Source organism: Pygoscelis adeliae, unplaced genomic scaffold (assembly GCF_000699105.1).
Source record: "Pygoscelis adeliae isolate BGI_AS28 unplaced genomic scaffold, ASM69910v1 Scaffold44, whole genome shotgun sequence".
Taxonomy (NCBI): Eukaryota; Metazoa; Chordata; class Aves; order Sphenisciformes; family Spheniscidae; genus Pygoscelis; species Pygoscelis adeliae.
In genome coordinates, this window is record NW_008824761.1 from 2,493,500 (window position 1) to 2,513,388 (window position 19,889).

The window sequence follows — 19,889 nt, forward strand, 5'->3', positions numbered from 1 at the left end:
CAGGCTGCCCAGGGAAGTGGTTGAGTCACCATCCCTGGAGGTATTGAAAAGATGTGAAGATGCGGCACTTAGGGACATGGTTTAGTAGGCATGGTGGTGTTGGGTTGACGGTTGGACTCCATGATCTTAGAGGTCTCTTCCAACCTTAATGATTCTATGATTCTACCAGAGTCAGTATAAGTGTGTATCCACACTTTACAATACTGCACCAATGTGACAGTTTGCACTGTGAGTCTCTATTTTTGCGACTTTTAGCCTTTTCAGTCCAAAATGCCACCTCTGGATGATTCACAGTGCTGATCTCTTTTGCTATTTTCTTGAAATTGTGCTGAGAACCCTTCCAATGACAAATATATCAGTCATCTGGGCCAACTCAAGTCACAGAACACAAACATTCCAGGTTTTTAGGTCCCCAAATTGTGCTCCGTGGTTCTATTAACTTTATTTTGGGAAGGTAAACTAACATTGAAAAAGACCCCAAAAAATGGGGGTGGGGAGGGGGGGGTAGGAGGAAAAAAAAAAAGAAAAAAAAAAAAGGTGGAGTAATGAATAACAAGAGAACTGGTTTACAGGCTACTAGACTTCTGTTTTTCCTAGCTACCGTGCTAGGAAGAACATGTTATGCATGCACTGGGGCTTAGCACCCAGAAGTTCCAGGGTTTATGGGATACAGGACCTTCCAGAACAGTGTTGGAAGACTATTTCAGTCAGGGGGAGCAAGATGTGGACATGTCCTCATCCATTTAGCAAGTTGTGTCAGTTTTGTGTACAGGTTTAGGCTTCTTGGATCTTCTTAGATGTGAAGAAGAATACGTGCAGCATGTGTGAGCCAAGATCCTTCAGCAAAACAGGAAACAAATATTAACCATTCTGACACAATTAAGGAAACATGCAAGATTAAGGCACTTTAGCTTGAAAGTTTTAGCCAGTTTATTGTGATGAACTGGCATATCAGCAAACGTCTGTGACCAACTGGTTATGAACTACATTTAGATTGTAAAATCCCAGAATGCTGCATGATATTGATGATGATTTTTTTCATCATAGATTAGTCTATAATCTGGCTAATTCTGCAGAGTCATATCCTAAAACCTAAAAAATTTGAAAAAAAAAAAGTTGCAAGTGAAAAAGGAAAATATTTAGATTGTGGTAGTGTAACGTTCTCATCTAGAAGCCTCTATTAAGATTACAGTTTTCTGTGTGAGCTGGTATCCATAGCCAAAGTCTCTTCTATCCTCAACTTGCTGTCTGCTCTCCCCAAAAAGCAGCAGCTGCTGATCTCTCTTCCCACTGACAAAGTTCAGACTCTTTCCACTAGCTGCTATCCTTTGAACGCCCCAGCCCTTATACCCCTTTTGTAATGGTCACATCAGACTGGCATCTGGTACTGGAAGAAACATGTAGCTTTTTGGATTACATAGGGCAGATGGAGCTCGCTCTCAGATAAAATCTGGGATTTGGCTAGAGAACCAGACCATAAGCATATTCATCAGTGCTGGTCCTTTGTCTAATGGGAGTTCAGGAACTTGAAAAGCCCATTCTCCTTAGGAAAGAAGATACACGATAGGACAGTTTTTGCAAAGGGGATGTAGTCTTGTATGATACACAGCTGATAGGGAAAACCAGGTGTACGAAACAAGAGGGCTGAATTCAATGTAGCACAGCAGCAATAATTCCAGACTGAAATAGTTTGGGGCTTGACAAAAATCAAAATTGGCATTCAGGTCTTTAGCACTTCAGAAACTATACTATATGATTTAATATGAAAATCAGATGCGCTATTTATTCATTTATTTAAAAGTTCTCATGAAAACTTAGGTTCTAAACTAAAAGCAGTGTGGTCTTAAAATATTCATTGACACTAGCCATTTACTATTTAAGTGAAAGGCTAGTGTACAGATACCTTTTTTTCAGCATTATCTTATGTGTTTCTCATTTTCATATTGGAAAGGCCACAGCACGATGTGGCCTTTGATTTATTAAATCAATAAAATGTAAAACTTCCTAAATAAGACCCCTACATCCAAAACCAAAAAAACTGCTAAGCATTTTACTGCCACAGCAACTCTGATGTAACAGGTTCTAAATAGCACTCTCAGAACATGACATTGTTTGCCAAGGTATGAAATTATTTCATATTTTTTCTAACACTGAATAAATTATTCTCAGGCTCTTCTTTATAACTGATACATGCTGATTAGTGAAATCAATGACATAAACAGCAATGAGAACTAACTTTTGTAAGATAATTTGATTCCATGTGAAATAATGATCATTACAAGTCTTGATTGAAATAAAAAATCAAATTCATTTATATTGATAACATCGTTATAAGGATATATGTAGCAGAATTTATTTTTTATTAAATTCCATTTGGTAGTAGTTTAATTTCATTAGAGCATTTATGTTCCTATGATGCACAATCTGTTAGATACTCACGTGCTTGCTTATCTACAGATTTGTTTTGTTTACATGACTTTACTGTGCTGATACTTTATGGTCATTTAATTCTAATACTGTGTGCTGATGAAAAGGTTTGAAAGTGAAACAGCTCTGCCGTGGAAATGCTATGACCCCATAGCAATGGTTATTGCATGATCATTTTGAGAAAGTGGAAGGGCAACCAAGTGAGACATAGATTTCTCCAAGTGGGTTCAGAGACTTTCCTACTTTCTACTGTAAGTTACCTTTTCTAAGTTAAAAGCAAAAATCCACTACTCTACTTAATTAAAACATTACAATTCTTGCTGAAGGGAAAGGCTAAGTGAATGACCCATGCAGGAGAGGCATTAGTCACAGCCCAGTTGATCTTATGAGACTTATGAGGCAGTGAAGACCAGATCTACAAAGCTTCTTAAGTATCAGAGTCAAAACTTACAGGTCCTGAAAACTCATACACCTCTGTCACATAATCCTGGACATGCTTAAATACTGAGTATCCTTATTCTCAAAATTAATGTTTCTCAGCGCGTGAAGACCGAAGCATTCCTGAAAGCACTTCACTAGAGCGGGACTGAGTAGCTCAATTCCTAGCTTGCACCTTAATTTCAGGAGAATTTCAAATTTAATAATTCATTTATCCTGAAAATTTTAACCAGTAGATAGCAAGCATCTTTTGTATCCTGTTCCCTAAAGTGCAAAAATGAAGACCAATTATATTTTAAAAGAAAGGCAGGTATTGTTCCACAATAAGCATATAATAAATTATTTCTGTTATAATAAAACAGCAAGCCATTGAAATATGTTTTGCTGCTCCAAATGAAATGAATCTCAAGACATTAAAATGTCATCTAGGAAGTTCTAAACATTCAATAGTCAATTTAGGAAATGCTAAATACTTGAAGGAGAGAGTTTTTAGCTCTGAAGATCAAGAACCTGGATTTTATTGCTGGTTTTTATATATACAATATATATAAATATACCATATAAATGTATATATATACAGAAGTTACAGTTATATAAATTATCTTTATTAAATAGCATTTTCTACAGTACTCAGCCCTGAGTAACATGAAACTAGTGTAAGTCCAGATGTTTAGAACAGATTTGAGCTCATATGGTTTGTCTGAAAACTTTGTTAGATTCTACTTTCAGTCAACATAAATCAGTACAGAGGCTGGCATAAGTTCTCCTTAAGCATATATCCAAATGAAAAGACAATTAAAAATGATAAAAATCTTAATCAAAACTGAAATTATTATTCTGAATTTAGAGCCCCTGCTCTGAGCGTTATTCAAAGTTAATTGAGTTCTGTGAGTTCATAAAATGTATTCCACCATTGCAATGCTTCTCAGTAATACTAGGTCATTGAATTAATATGCTATTGCAAAGTTTGATGTTGGTTCCTATTAAGAAGTAGAGTTATATTTTTTTCATAATGGGATTTAATGTCAGTTTAACCAGCCTTAATTAAACTTTGGCTTATAAATCCTTTTATTGAGAAGTACAATGAAATTTTCTGAGTTTTATGGCTTTTTAATTAAAATGAATTAAGCCAACTTGTGGTTAAGTGCCTGCAAACTAGTTCCTTTACATTTCCAATCTATTGTACAATGTTCTAGTCACACAATTTAAACTTTATCAGGAGTCAACAGATTTAAACCTTAGGCCATAAAAATCTATTTTTTTAGGTACCTATTGACATTTAATCAAGCAATTTAAAAAAAAAGAACTGAGTCATGTTTTGATCTAATTATCAGTTATGTAAAGATAACTTAACAGCATGGTTAATACAGACCATGACAATATATATACCTTTGATTGTTGTGTCAGCATCTGGTTTTAGGTGTATATGTAGAGTTAAAAAGTTACTCATTGAAAGTTAAGTTTTACATGTGAAAGTATTCACATTCATAATAATAAGCATCACTTTCAGCTTTAGCTGATTTATTCTATTTGCACATATGTATGTGATGTGTAATTACATTACACATTTCAGTGAACTGTCTGTCATGATTTTGTCATGTCTATGTCTGTATTATTCATCTCTGCTACCTTATATAAAATAATATGCAGTTAGTTTTTAATAGATTCTTTTAAGCAGTAACTTTCAAAAAATATGATGTTGGAGAATTAAAATAATAATTTCCTTGTATTGCATGGGGCGGGGGAGGACAACATGTGACTTACTAGGGCCAGAGTATAATTCTGTTGTTTTAAGTCTTGCACCATTTTTTTCTGTATTAGTTACATTGTCTCAGTAATACTGTGTTACTCTTATTTCAGTTCCTGATGACCAGTTAGTCTTTCCCCTGGCCCACACCCAAACAAGCAATTATAGAGAGCATTAATTTGAATTTTGATATGCTAAGAATTGAATTGAGTGGGTGTAGCAGTGGAATTATACACTTCCCTCAATTTTGATGTTCTTACGCTTAAGTCTTTGACATGTTTTGTCATTCCTTCCATGATTCTCATCTTACTCTCACAAAGTCTATCCAAAATAACATTATAAAATTCATTATTATCTTTTATCTATCAGATATTGTAACTTACTTCTCCCTCCAACGCTTTTTACATTTTTGTTTTTTATCAAAAATTAGATTTTTTCCAGGAGGAGGGTCTTGTGCCTCCAGTCTATACCTACTTCACTTTCTTCTTACAATTGTCTATGAATCAAGAATATGAGAACACATTTGCAATTTCTCCACAGAGATCAAGCATCCTAAAAGAAATATTTGGAGAAAGATACCCTGCAGAACTGTGCTTCTGTTGTGTCCTGTTAATGTAGGGTAGGTAGTTCAGAGAGTGCTTAATTTAGTTCTTAGGATTCAGTCAACTAAATGAAACATTTTTGTTTAGTTTATATAGTTTATATCTGTATGGTTTTATATAGTTTATATAGTTTTTGGTTAGTTTTTTATAGTTATCCCTATATGTATTATAAATTTCAATACTATGAGATTTTAATTGCTGTATACATTTTGCATGTTAGCTGGATGTTAACAACCTGTTCTAAACAAATTCAAGAAAGAATACTGAGTTCATGGTGTTCATCTTCCTCTCAGCCTTGTCATATGTATAGACAGCCATCGTCTGGATATTGATAATATAACTGTATATGACTGACGAGTTATTTAAGAAGTAGATCAGATGGTGAAAAAAATACAGGAAAATGTAGTATGTGCATGTAAAGGTTTACAATATATTGAATGTGCTCAATTACAACTGAGTTTATAAAAATTTCAAACAATATGCAGACCTGCCCTAGTCTTTACTAATTCTGACAATTTTTAATTACAGTATTACCATATAATCTTCATATTGTTTTCTGAATATATTCTAATCATCTTTGGTTTGTTTTTCTCATGAGCTGTAGGAGGGCTGGGTGTGGCAGATATTGACTAATCCTATGGGTTTATTAGCTTTAACAGCTGCTTTTATTTTCTTCCAGTATTACTAAATCTGAAATACTTTCTTCTTCTCAGGAGAATATAATGGAAGTTATAAGAAATCAGGAGTTTTTACTTCTACCAGCTGAAGAACTCCATAAACTTCTTGCTAGTGATGATGTGAACGTTCCTGATGAAGAGACCATTTTCCATGCCTTAATGATGTGGGTGAAGTATGATATGCAGAGGCGATGCAATGACCTAAGTATGCTACTTGCTTATATCAGATTACCACTGCTTCCACCACAGGTATTTTTTAATTATTATTATTTAATAACAACAACAACAACAACAATAATATCACTGTTACTGTGAAAACTGTCATCAGTTTATAATCTGCAACTGCTGAATACTCTGGGTGTTTAAAAGCAAAGCTGTTCAGAATTAGAAAAAATGAATAGCAGCCCTTCATCCAGAGTGACCTCAATAAACTTGAGGATTGGGCCAACAGATACCCAAGAAGTGCAGAGTTGTGAAACTGAAGAGGAATAACTGCAGATATCATAACATGCTAAGGACAGGCAGAATAGTAAATATTCTCAGAAAAAAAAACTGGGGATTATGACAGATACTGGGCTGAGTATGAACCAACAGCATGGATGAGGAAAACTGCATATTGGTCTGCATCAGGAAAAATTCTGTCAGCAGGCCATATGAAGTTATTATTCCCATAATACCTGGTGCTGCTAAGGCTGCACCTGGAATATTGTTTCCAATTTTGCACTCCACAATTTGAAAGGCATAGGAAGAAACTGGAGAAGGTCCAGTGATGGGCTACCAAGATGGTATGTCAGCTAGGAGAGGATAGGCTGAGGAAGCGGGCTTGTTTAGTCTGGTGAAGAGAAGGCTAAGCCATGACCTAATAGCAACTTAAGACTTCTTGAAGGGAAGATCATGGAACCAAATTCTTCTTGGGAGCACCACAAAGTGTAGGAAGGGGCAAACGCCCCAAGGTGAGCATGGACAGGTCAGGTTGGAGATTGGCTGGGCGGCGAATCACTTGGAAAGCAGTGAACCACTTCAGCAAGTTTTTCAGAGGCTAAGCAGTCTTCTTCATTGAAGGTTTTCCTGAATTAACTAGACCAGGTGGTTGGGTGGGGTTTTTTTCGTTTTACTTTCCAATATAAAATGTGCTACAAAGGAAACAGTCAAATATGACAAAGTTAAAGGTTTCCTTGTCAGAAATGTTAGCTGTTTATTTTTCATAGATACGCCAGTTGAGAAGCTAGCACACAATACTGTGCATTACTGCAGTCTTTAAAGTGTTTTTTTAAATCTGCCAAGCACTTAGAAAAGATAACTTAAACGTTCACACATCAGCCTCACCTCTAGCTCTTATTGTGTAGAAAGAGGCTTTGTTGGTTACTGGTCCCTGCCCTAGTTCTTAGTAATAATTTTCTTTATAATTCATATCTGCAAGATCTACCACTATGGAGTTAAATGAAGCTATAGACATAAGTCAGATGAAAGGAATACAACTATTTTGTTTGTTCTGTAAATTGCTGAAAATGGTGAAAAATAGACCCAAGATTTAAAAGATTACTTTCCTTTTCAATAACCTTGTGTAAAATATCAGGTAATGTATGTATATGTGTAAGGTATGTAATGGTCTCATTCTCATCTAGACTTCCTTTCCCATGAAGGGTTGGACCAGAAGGTCTTTCAAAGTTGCTTCCAACCTGGGCTGTTCTATGATTCTGTAATTCTATGATTTTGTGATTCTATGATTCTATGATTCTGTGGTATATAAAGTATCAGCTGAAATAATTTGGAGGCAAGATTTCAAACTACTTTTATGTTAGGAAGCTTCTAATCCCACTACAAATTCTAAATGTATGGCTCATAAATTTAGCTGCATTCCTCCAATCCTTTACTTCATCTAGGCACCACATACTTTGCTTACCTCTGCACTGCTAATTGCATGTTGTTGTGGTTTAACTTCAGTTGGCAACTGAGTACCGCACAGCCGCTCGCTCATGCCTCCCTGCCACCCCCGGTGGGATGGGGGAGAGAATTGGAAGAGTAGAAGTGAGAAAAACTCGTGGGTTGAGATAAAAACAGTTTAATAATTGAAATAAAATAATAATAACAATAACAATAATAATAATAATGCTATAATAATAATAACACACAAAGCAAGTGATGCACAGTACAATTGCTCACCACCCGCCAACCTACCCCCCTTTAGTTTAAAGCCATTCCCCCTTGTCCTGTCGCAACAGGCCCTGATAAAAAGTTTGCTGGCATCTTTTTTATAAGCCCCCTTTAAGTACTGACAGGCTGCAAGAAGGTCTCCCCAAAGCCTTCTCTTCTCTAGGCCGAATAACCCCAACTCTCTCAGCCTTTCTTCATAGGAGAGGTGTTCCATCCCCCTGATCATTTTTGTGGCCCTCTTCTGGACCCGCTCCAACAGGTCCATGACTTTCTTCTGCTGAGGGCTCCAGAGCTGGACACAGTACTCCAGGTGGGGCCTCACCAGAGCAGAAGAGAGGAGCAGAATCACCTCCCTCCACCTGCTGGCCACGCATCAAACAATGTAATTCAAAATTCAATAGAAGAATTTAGTAGAAGCCAATCAGTATTTACCTATTAAAAGGAAAGTATCATGAAGCTGCAAATGAAATAATAGAACCTGCAACGTTGCCATAGAACTTTAGTTTAACTTTGCTCCTTTGATTTGCCTGAAACCGTCTGCTAAACTAAAACAGTTTGTACTTCTTCATTCAAGTCAAACTAGAAAGATTGGTGTCTTGACCAATATAAGGAATTATTTCACGTTGTAATAGGTAAGATTTAGTTAATTCCTCTCAATAGGTGTTCCAAATATTTTGTGTTGATCTGTACAGAAAACATAATTTATGTTCATTTTCACTCTTAAAGGATTCAGGGACAGTAAAAATTTGGTGGGAGCCTTAAACCTTGTTAATGCTTAAGTATTTTAGATTATTTACTTGAATTGTTCATTTACAAGCTTATCATAAATATTTTTTCCTGTGATTTTTAATAGCATTCTTCACAGAGTAAGTTAACAAACAAACAAGAAACAAACAAAAAATATTGTTAAGCTGACATTTTATTTTGTCAGTAGTTCAAAAACTCTAAGCTAATTTTTGTGGCTAAAAGGTACCATAGTTGCCCTCAATTTTTAGCAGCATTTTTCAATGAAATTTGAATAAAACCATTTTAATCTTTTAAAAAATCAAATTAATACATGTAAAACAAAGCAAAAACACTAAAGGCAGTTTGTGGATATGTCTTTTTTGACATGATATGATAAACATATATGTAATCACAGAATGGCTGAGGTTGGAAGGGACCTCTGGAGGTCATCTGGTCCAACACCTCTACTCAAGCAGGGGCGCCTAGAACCAGTTGCCCAGGACTGTGTCCAAATGGCTTTTGAATACCTCCAAGGACTGTGCCAGGGCCCAGTCACTCTCACAGTATAAAAGTGTTTCCTGATGTTCAGACAGAACTTCCTGTGTTTCAGTTTGTGCCCATTGCCTCTGGTCCTCTCATTGGGCACTACTGAAAAGAGCCTGGCTCCATCCTCTTTCCACCCTCCCTTCAGGTATTTATGCACATTAGTAAGATCCACCTTGAGCCTTCTCTTCTCCAGGCTGAACTATCCCAGCTCTCTCAGCCTTTCCTCATAGGAGAGATGCTCTAGTCCCTTCACCATCTTCGTGACCCTTCATGGAATTCTCTGCAATATGTCCATATCTCTCTTGTACTGAAGAACCTAGAACTGGACACAGCACTCCAGGTGTGGCCTCACCAGTGCTGAGTAGAGGGGAAGGATCACCTCCCTTGACCTACTGGCAATACTTCGTCTAATGCAGCCCAGAACACTGTTAGCCTTCTTTGCAGCAAGGGCACACTGCTGGCTCCTGTTCTGCCAAGCTGCCTTCCAGCTGGGTGGCCCCCAGCATATATTGTTGCATGGATATACATATACATATACATATACATATACATATACATTTATTTCATTCTTCTATAGTAGAATGTTCTTGTGAACCTTTTAGTTAGAGGTGAAAATCTATAGTTACGGAAAGATATACCCATTAAGATCTGGCTAGAATAGCTAAAGGTGTTCTCACCTGGTTCCCTGATGGCTGTCCTGATCCATCATCTAATGATTACCTTCCCCATGACACGTGATGTAGTGATTACCATCCCCACAGCTCAGGGAGCAAAACAGTTCATCTGAATCCTCGCTAATTCTGTATAGTCAACAGTCTAACCTCATCTGCAGTTGAAGCTAAAACATTAAGTTCTGTCCATGAAGGCAAACAGTATAGAAGAGTTTATATCTATACCACTGAATTCTCCTTATCTTTCTCTCCTCCTTTCCCAAAACAGAATGGTTTCTTCGGTGCTTCTATCTCCCATTCCCTGACTCAAGCTGTACCTGGAAACATTCAATGCAATTCATCAGCATGTTTGAGCCTCTGCCTAGCCCTATTTTGTTTACTAGTGATGTAAACACATTTACTAAGATGAAAAGCTTGTTTTTGCTGATTGTCTGTACACAGTGTAATGTATCTGTTAATGTTGAGGCTACAGCATGAGCCAAGAATATGTGCAGCTTCTGTTGGGCAGAACATTATTTTTATGGCGTTTCTTAAGAGTGTGAGAAGTTGCTAATGACAGTTGGGCTGCTGAAGGAATTTACAAGCAAGAGTTAGGAGTTAACACATGATACTGAGTGCCTAGAATAGCATCTAGTATTAAAGAATGAGGGTGTTATGTTTTAATGTTTCTCTGCAAAGATGTACGTGATAAAAAGAGCACAAATATTTACTTGCAGAAATGGTTAAGTTAAAGATAACTTGTACTCCACTAGTGTGCTGTGTTTATAATGGTTGTTTTTTGCAACTGCTTGTAATAGTAGATCATTGATTAACTATGAAAGCTAAAAAATAGCATAGGGTAAAGCACAGATATTATTGCCTTTCTCTCTGCAACACTTCTAATAATATCGCTTTCAGAGGCTTGCAGATCACATCAGTAGGATAATGCATAGTCTTTGAGTATTGAATACACTGTGGCTCAGATCCAGTGAAACTAATATAGGCATCTAAATTAGGTTTCTTGCCCAGGGGCAGAAACAATCCAGTCCTTATAAAGTGAAGTACTTAAGTATCCTGTAAGTCACTGGAGGGGGAGTGAACTGATCCATCTGGGTTCTGTTGTTATTTATACAGAGATGTTGTAGGGAACCTGTAGGAAATGCTAAGCTTCTAAATCCCCTCAGAATGCACACACTACATCTGGCCGTACGTGATTTTAAAAGTGTATACGAATTCGCATATAATAATCAAGTAGAAACCCTTTAAATCCTAGCTTGGATAATTGACGTCGTGAGGCAGACTTGTAAATTCCTTCCACAGCTCAGCTGGCATTTGGCAAAGAGGTATTTCTCTATACTGCTAAAAAACCAATTAACCAGGCAGTCGTCAGACTGAGGTTCATTGAGTTCTGACCTTTTCAATATATATTGGGCTAGATTAAGCAATTGAAGGATCCTTTGCTTAGCAAAAATGGAGGGTATCACTGTATGTCAGTCAATCTCTAACTTTCTCCTTCATAGCAGTGTGATTGATAATACAAAGTGATAAACTTTTTCAGTTCCCTAACCATCTCTAGCATCACTAAAGAAGTGCAGCTGATACGAATTCACACCTGACTAGAGTTCTAGGTTTTTTTAGAGTGGTTCTCACCGACTGGTCTGGGGTAAATGCTAAGTTTGTGTGTATATTCAGTCATCCTCTACAACATTTGGTGAATTCTTTCAATCATTTCTAAATGAATTGGATACCAGGAGATTGTAACTTGCGTTTGAAAGGACTGAAGGTGTGATTCAGTTGCTTATTCACGTATGTGCGTAGGCTTCTCCACATCAGCTAGATTCCTGACCTCCCACTGTAGGCAATGAAGATCTAGTGCAGTTCCCAGCACATAGGAACAAACCTATGTGCTGATTTGAGAGGTGCCATGGATTATCATGCTGCCTGGCTCCCAGCAGGTTTTCTGGAAGCGTTCCCTCATAAATCCAGTGCCATATTTACTGGCCCTGTGTGGATTGTTAGACACCATGTGGCATCTCAAATGGTGCTAAATGCTTGGTTTTATGCAAGTGAATTAAACAATCATTTGATTTGAATGTCAGCTTGTATCAGAATAATATGAATTTGGGAATGTGACAATATTGACAATATTTTTAATGTAATTTTTATGTAACTTCAACTAAATAAAAATAAACTAATTACCTTAAGAATTAATAACTTCTCAGTCCACAAAAAAGGAGGTTTCAGGCAAGCTTCTCAGATGATCTCCATATTCCTTTATTAGCTTATCAATGTAGGAGAAATTTGGGCCTGAAATTTCACTTGCCTGTGAAATGGCAATTAGTTGATTATAGTCAGTACAGGCAGAATATGCTCTCATTTCTCTACTTTTCTTATATAGATCGTGCAGTAAAGCTAACTTTTTTCTTTTTTTATAACAACTTCTCTGGCTGTGGAGGTATCTTGTCAGCTGATATTTTATGTGAAGAAATATGCGATAGTTCAATGCAGTGTGCAGATACGATCCCAAGGGATCTTTTTTGTCTTTTAGCTAATTCTAAAATTATCCAAAAGTCCTGTCAATATGGCTGGCATTTCTTGTGTAGATAAGTGACAGTGTGAAAATTTGTAAACAGTGAAAATGATAACTATTCAACACAGTTATGTGTGACATTAATTTCCAAATATGGTTTTCTATCAGTAAAGTTTAGTAAATATCAGTAAAGTATCAATAAATGCTTTGAAGCTGTCATGAGATGCTGTTCAAATAAAAAGTTGTGGCAACGTAATGCTATAATACTATTTCTTTATCCTACATGCAGGCAACTTACCTGACTTTTTTTTCAGTGTCTCATGATATACTGAGCATATGGTTTGCTACTAAATATGTTGGGGTAAATCTATTTAGTGGAAGAGTGGATCTTTACTAGGTAAATCACTTTTGCACATGGTCATAAAATTATTGGGGAATGACAATGATGAATACAAAATACAAACCTTGCCTCTCTTTTATATTAATTCTGCATTGCCTAAGGTTCAGAACAATGTTTTGATAAAAATATTCTACTTTTGTTGCTTATTCTACGCAGTTCATTCCGTGTGAAACATTTATTCTCATAAATGTCCCCATTAGAATGTATAGAGTGTGTCCATGTGAAAACACGTATTTATTGATACATCAGATTATATTAACTGTCCAAATCAATTATAAGCTCTGGTCATATAAATAAGAGCATATCTTTTCTTGACCTTCAAAACAGCACCATTTCCAGTGCATTCTTAAATGTATAATACAGTTTTATTTGCATAAAATTATGTCTTTAGTTTTGAGAAGACATTTTGCCTGGTTTTTATGTTTTTATAAGGTCATATTATTTATAATCATTATTTGGCACCTTTCTATCTTCTTCTGTCTTAGTGACTGTCAGATTGTTGATTATATCAGATTGTTGCAGAAATTGCTCAATGTGTGTGTGGCTATTCAGTCATCCTCTTTGGCAACATATTTTTAAGTTCTTTCAATAAATTTTAACTGATTAGTTTGCCAGGATATTATAACTCACAGATGAAAACCCTGTATGTTCAATGAAACTAGTAAAAGTGAATGCAATGGGAGTGAATCAAATAACAGTGGTGTACACCATGTCATTTTCCAGTTCAAGCTGGTTTACACTCATTTTTTAATCATACAAATAAACTGCATCATAATAGCTTGCATGGATCTCAGCAATGAAAATTAGCATAACTTTCAGCAAAGCTCCACTGTCATTTAGGCATCTACTTGATATGCTGAGACTTGCCAACTTGCTTAACACCCAGCTGTTCATAGCAATTTTAATGAAAATGGATAGGTGCTAAACACTTTTAAAAGTCTACCAGTGTAGTTTATGTTCCTAAACAGAGCTGCAAGTTGCTGACCACTTTTAGAAATCTTGTTCTGAATACCTTTTCAGATACCTGTTTCCCTTACATCTGTCCTGGCTGCGTTTTCATCTACGAGCATACAACATGACAATTACTATCAGGTTCAAACTGCACTGTACACAATGAATACTGTTGTTTCACTCTCCAGTAATATATTTTTCTCGTGAGTGGCAATAATAGCAAAAATCCAGTGCTACTGGATTTTTAAATGATTTTGTGGAGTTTATCATGTAGTAATGGGCTCTATTTTGATTAATGAGGGCAACAAAGAAATTGGAGAGAGAAGTTTTATCATAGCAGAAAAATAAGCTTTCTGCAGACTTCACAGTTCTGCTGGGATCTAAACAAGGTAGCAAGACCTTTCAATGTGAGCCACAAATACCCCCAAACCAGAAAGACATTACAATCTGTCAGTGGAGTATATTCAGCCTGTCTGCTCAGGACCTATGTTGTAGCTACCTGGAGAACAGCATGCTGTACAGTCCCTGTGCTTAAATTGCACACCTAATTACCTTGAAACCTTGACTGTCTGAGTCAAACCCAGATGTCTAAGTTTACCTTGTTATAATGTGTAACATTTCCATACCTATTTAATGCAAGCTGTACTTATTTTCTGCTTATAATCACAGACTCACAGAATGGTTGAAGTGGGAGTGGACCTCTCTGTAGGCCATCTAGTCCAACCCCTGTGCTTAAGCATGGCCACCCAGAGCCAGTTGCCCAGGACCATGTCCAGACAGCTTTTGAATATCTCCAAGGAGGGAGACTCCACAATATCCCTGGGCAACCTGTGCCAGTGTTCAGTGACCCTCACAGTTTCTTGATGTTCGGATGGAACCTCCCTGTTTCAGTTTGTGCCCATTGCCTCTGGTCTTGTCACTGGGCACCACTGAGAAGAGCCAGATTGATAAGATCCCCCTCTTCTCTACGCTGAACTGTCCCAGCTCTTTCAGCCTTTCCTCATAGGAGCAACATGGTCCAATCCCTTAACTATCTAAGCATCCCTTCGCTGGACTCTCTAGTCTACCTTATTTCCCTTATCTATCTCATACCAGGAAGCCCAGAACTGGACACAGCACTCCAGGTGTGGCCCCACCAGTGCTGAGCAGAGGGGAAGGATCACCTTCCTTGACCTGCTGGCAATTCAGCAGCCCAGGACACCATTGACCTCCTTTGTGGCAAGGGCACATTGCTGGCTCCTATTCAACTTGGTGTCCACCAGGACCCCGTTCTTTTTCTGCCAAGCTGCTTTCCATCTGGGTGGCCCCCAGCATATACTGGTGTTTGAGGTTGTTCCTCCCTAGGTGCAGGACTTTGCATTTGTCCTTGTTGAACTTCATGAGGTTCCTGTCAGCCCCTTTCTCCAACCTGTTGAGGCTCCTCTGGATGGCAGCACAACTCTCCCAGTCACTGTCAACCGCTCCTCCCAGTTTTGTGTCATCAACAAACCTGCTGAGGGTATACACTGCCCCATCGTCCAGATCAGTAAAGATTTCTGCAATTCAGTGTAGAGATACCTAAGCTAGTTTTAGAGTAACTAGCTTATCAGGATAGTAACAGGGTGAGAGTTGACCCTAGCAAAGATTAAATTATCCTTCTATATGGCAAGTTTTGCTGCTAGTTGTTATTGTTCCATAGATCATGCTTCCAGAGGTCATGCAAACATAGTTCATTGAAAGTAGTGAAGGCAAAGATCGATCACTACTCTCAGCAATTGTTAACAACAGGTAGTTTTAAAAGCAGAAACCTTTATTGCTCTTGGCATAATTTGAAATCTGTCACTTTTAACTAAACAAAGAAGGAAAAAGCGACTGCAAATGCTTAGACTGGTACAATGGGGTATCTTGAATGGTCTTCCTGGAAAAAAGGGTAATGAGAGGTCTAAGAGAAGGATTGGACTTCCCTTCCCTAATGCTAAGTCACTATTTTTGCAGTGTAGTGCTGTTTTCTGCTTCCTTCCTTCTCCCTTAAATTGATTCTGCATAATAGAAAACCACATAATCAGAAACATTTTCTTCTCTAGTTCTGGTTGAGCCATCAACATTTCAGAGATTATGTATGTACTAGAAGAATTCTTTATATTAGACATTTGTAACATTTATCCTTGAAATATACTATATGGAAATGGTGTTTAAATAGGCAGTTCCCTTTCTATGTGAGGTTTTCTTATCCATCCTTTTTGCCTGTTTTTAAGACCTGAAGATCGTATTTGAAACAGGAGAACATTATTTAGGGAAAAGATGCTTCTTTTGTATTCCATTTCTTTGTACTTATTTTCTCATAGGAGTTTTATCAAAATGACACCAATTTTAGTAGAATACAGTTAACTACAGTTAACAGGTAACTACAGTTAAAAATAAAAAAACTAGTAATTTTCAAATGTAGGCTATTACCTGTTTTTGACTGAATAACATTTGTGTTCCATTTGTTGGCATCTGTCATGCTTTTACCTAATCTTCTATTCAATTTACCACTTTCAGAAGAAAAAAAAAAATTTTGATTCAGAAGAGCTTCAAATAAAAACATCTGCCTTTGAACCAAAGGAGACCAGACAATAAGAATATTTTGTCATAGTCCAGCCTTTTTGTTGCTTCTAGTATTGTTTTTTTTTAATTTTCTCTTTTTTAATTTTCTCTTTTTTTAATGTGATTTTTTTGTTCATCTTCCTTATGAATGTGATTTGACCTCTAGAACTTTTCTTATTTCTTATGTAGCATTTTAACACTATTGCAAAATATGCATGAGTCTCAGAATTATGATATTACTTTTTTCCTCAAGGATTAGAGAAGAAAAAATACAAGGTATGCCAAGAGAGATTCATCTCACCTAACTTTAGATATCTAGAAAGTAATTATCTAACATATCAGATAGGTATTTACTTTAAGAATGGATTTATCTTGAAATAGAGATTTTTTTTTTTCTTCATTTACTAGAGAGAGAGCCTAGCATGGTGAGGTTAAATGTAGATCTCTGCATCAGTATAATTAAGTGTATAGAAAGCTTGCATCTTAGATTTTGCACTCCTTATTTCAGCTACTATGTAAAATACATAGATTGATAAAATTGTTGTGAAAAGACATCACTAGAGGCAGAAGCTGGCGGGGAGGGGAGTAAAACAATTACTGTTTTCCTAAACTGAATAACATTTGAATCAGTAACACATCAGGGTGATAAATAAATAGGTCAAATTAGTACCAGTTTCAAAGATAGACCCAGTAGTACTAGTAGTCCAACAAAAGTCAGTGTGTGTGCCAAAAAAGTGTGGGCTTATTTACAAATTAAGTTAAAATTAAAGTTTGAACAGTTGATAAAAGATAACAAGGGACCACTTATAGAAAATAATATTGAAGATTTTAATAAATGGGCTCATTAAATCATAAGCTTTGGGGAAGTGTTAATGTTGTGAAAGTGGTTTCAACACCACAGTTTAATTACTTACCACAGATGCTACCAATGAATATTCCAGTCCCATTACTTAGTTTATTCAAGAGAGTAAGGAAAAAAAAACAAACAGTTTCTTCGTTTTTATATCAAATGTAAAGCCTCAGAGAATATGTGTGTGTGTGTGTGATTGTTTGTTTATCTAATATGTTCATTTCGGTAACCTAATGATAGGTTAAGGAAAACAAACTTCAGCTATGCTGTATTCTTGTTGTTTTGGTTTGGTTTTTGTACCCTGTGGGGGAGGGATAGGGAGGACTTGGGATTATAACTGAAGGGTAGAAAGCCAGTTTAAAATTTCTTCTGAATATGAAATTATTTTTAATGTGTGGGGAAAATTTGGAATTACAAATCAATTTAAACACTGAACACATTTCCTCTGCCAGTGACTGTGATTACCAAAAATATCAGCTTAGTAGATGTCAGAGTCCAGTTGTTAGACAGAAAACACAATTAGATTTCTTTCCAAAATTCCTGTCCAAGACGGTTCACTATTATTGCTATGTGATTGATCTCTTTGCATTATATTATCATCTGCATGCATACACAGATCACAGACTTACAGACAGACTAATGAAAGTCTGTTGTGTCTAAGCAGTAAATCTTAATGTAGATTATTTGTAATAGAAATGATTAGCCATATGTTTCAAGAAAGAACTGGTCTAGAGTTTCTTAAAGAACGTTAAGTCTGCTGCATCTTATTGCTGAGGAGAAAATAACCTTTCTCTGAGAATACAGAATTTCTGAGGGATTTAGTATAGTCTCTTTGTGAGTTGGTTGAGCAGCTGGCTTCACTAACTCACACACTATGAATAATTTAGTCCGTAAGCAACACAAATACTGAATTTCAGGTACTGAATATTTGTGTTACTACAGAAAAATGCCTGGAAATAATCTCTGAGCTAAACAGGTTTACTGAAATCAGTAATTAAACATGAATAGGAAAGAAAGAATTCCAAACAGATCTAGAATGTTTGATGAGCTGAAAGAAAATGGTAGAAAACAAAACAAGACATGCTAAATTAGAGACATTATTAATTGTAAATGTATTTCATTATTATATTTCCAAGACAATATATTGAAAAGATTGTTCTAAAAACAAATAAAAACTCAAAAAGTTAAATTAGGTATAAGCTTTTTTTTAAATTTCAATTTAAGGACCCTAATTACAAAACAGTCAAGTGAGTAAAGCAGATGATTATGTTGGATTTGGCCCAATTCATTCAATTTCTAGCAAAACAAAAAGGTCTTTAAGTAATTTTGCTAAGGTTCAGTTGGATAAAATGGGATTTAGAAATGGAGTTTAAACTTCAGCTCTATACATGATCAGTTTGTGACCTTGTGATCTTGATTTAGGAGTCCAGAAAAGGTAACAACTTCTGTATTTTTTTAAAGACTTAAAGGAGAGAGTGAGAGAATGTTTAAGTGTTTTAATCCACTTTAGTTAAAATCTATTTGCAAATCAGGATCTAGATAAAGAATGACACTGTTGGTAATACCTTAGCATATCCTCAAAGTGCAAAAATTGGTGGAAAATAATTTTATGACTGCAATACATTTTTATTTTTCTTTCAAAATACAGTAATTTAAAAGTAAGAGCTAAAAGATGTGGTAAAATATATCTGTAGTAAATTCACAATTATATGATTCCTGAAGTTGTATCTTCTGCTATGCAAAATTAAGTGAATTGTTTCTGTACAAAGCTGACATAATTTTCAAATTATTATATCACTTCTGATGTCTTTTTCTAAGTGCTATTCTAAATTTTAATCTAAATTTTAAAGTTTTTTTACTATATTGTTTTTCTCTGAATATAATTCTTAAACATGTTAATAATGCATGCTTAATCAATAGCCCAAAATACTTTCAGTTTCTCACGTAAACAGTGCAAACATACTGCTGTTCTCATTCCTGTTGTCTTAGTATTTTTTTCATGAATAGTTAATTTGGTATGTATAAAAATAAAACTTGTTATGTATTCTTCCTTATTAGAAAATATTACTGATGACTGAAATATCTTGCTCATTTTACTTGAAAATAGTTAATAATATTAGTGGAAACCATTTAAAATTCTAATGCAGGCATTTAAATTAATACCTTGCATTGTCAAGAGAGCTATAATTCTCTCTTACTTAAATCTGTTCTTTTCAAGTATAGATTTTAAGCAGGAAATTCACCTAATGTTGTGAGAGCAAAAATTAAAGTGAAATTGAAAGAGGTAAGCCATACTTTAATTCCATTCCCCAGTACCTTTCTGTAATTAATTTCATAATTATCTTTCATTTTTACCTTGGACAAAGGAAGAAAATTATTTTAGAACTAACCCACAGTTAGTGGAGAATTCTTGATTTTGAGATTCTTTTATCCACTTTTTCAAGCATGTAAGCACTTTCATACAAAAACTATGCAATAAGCATGTTTAATATTGGAGAAGCTGGTCAGAAATTGGGCTGTAAATTTTCAAAGGAAATAGGAGAAGAAAGAAAAATTATAAAGAACTGGGATATATTTTCTGCAAAAAAAAACAAGTTTTGTAAAAAGTTTTTAATTCTGAAAATAT

General features: G+C 35.8%; 1 protein-coding gene across 1 annotated transcript in view; it reads left to right on the forward strand.

Moving 5' to 3' along the window:
* KLHL1 (kelch-like family member 1) overlaps positions 1-19,889 on the forward strand; it is a 181,793-nt gene that overhangs the window by 74,811 nt on the left and 87,093 nt on the right. The window contains exon 4 of the mRNA XM_009323524.1: positions 5,928-6,140. Within this exon, the coding sequence (XP_009321799.1) occupies positions 5,928-6,140 (213 nt within the window). The remainder of the gene's footprint in view (positions 1-5,927; positions 6,141-19,889) is intronic.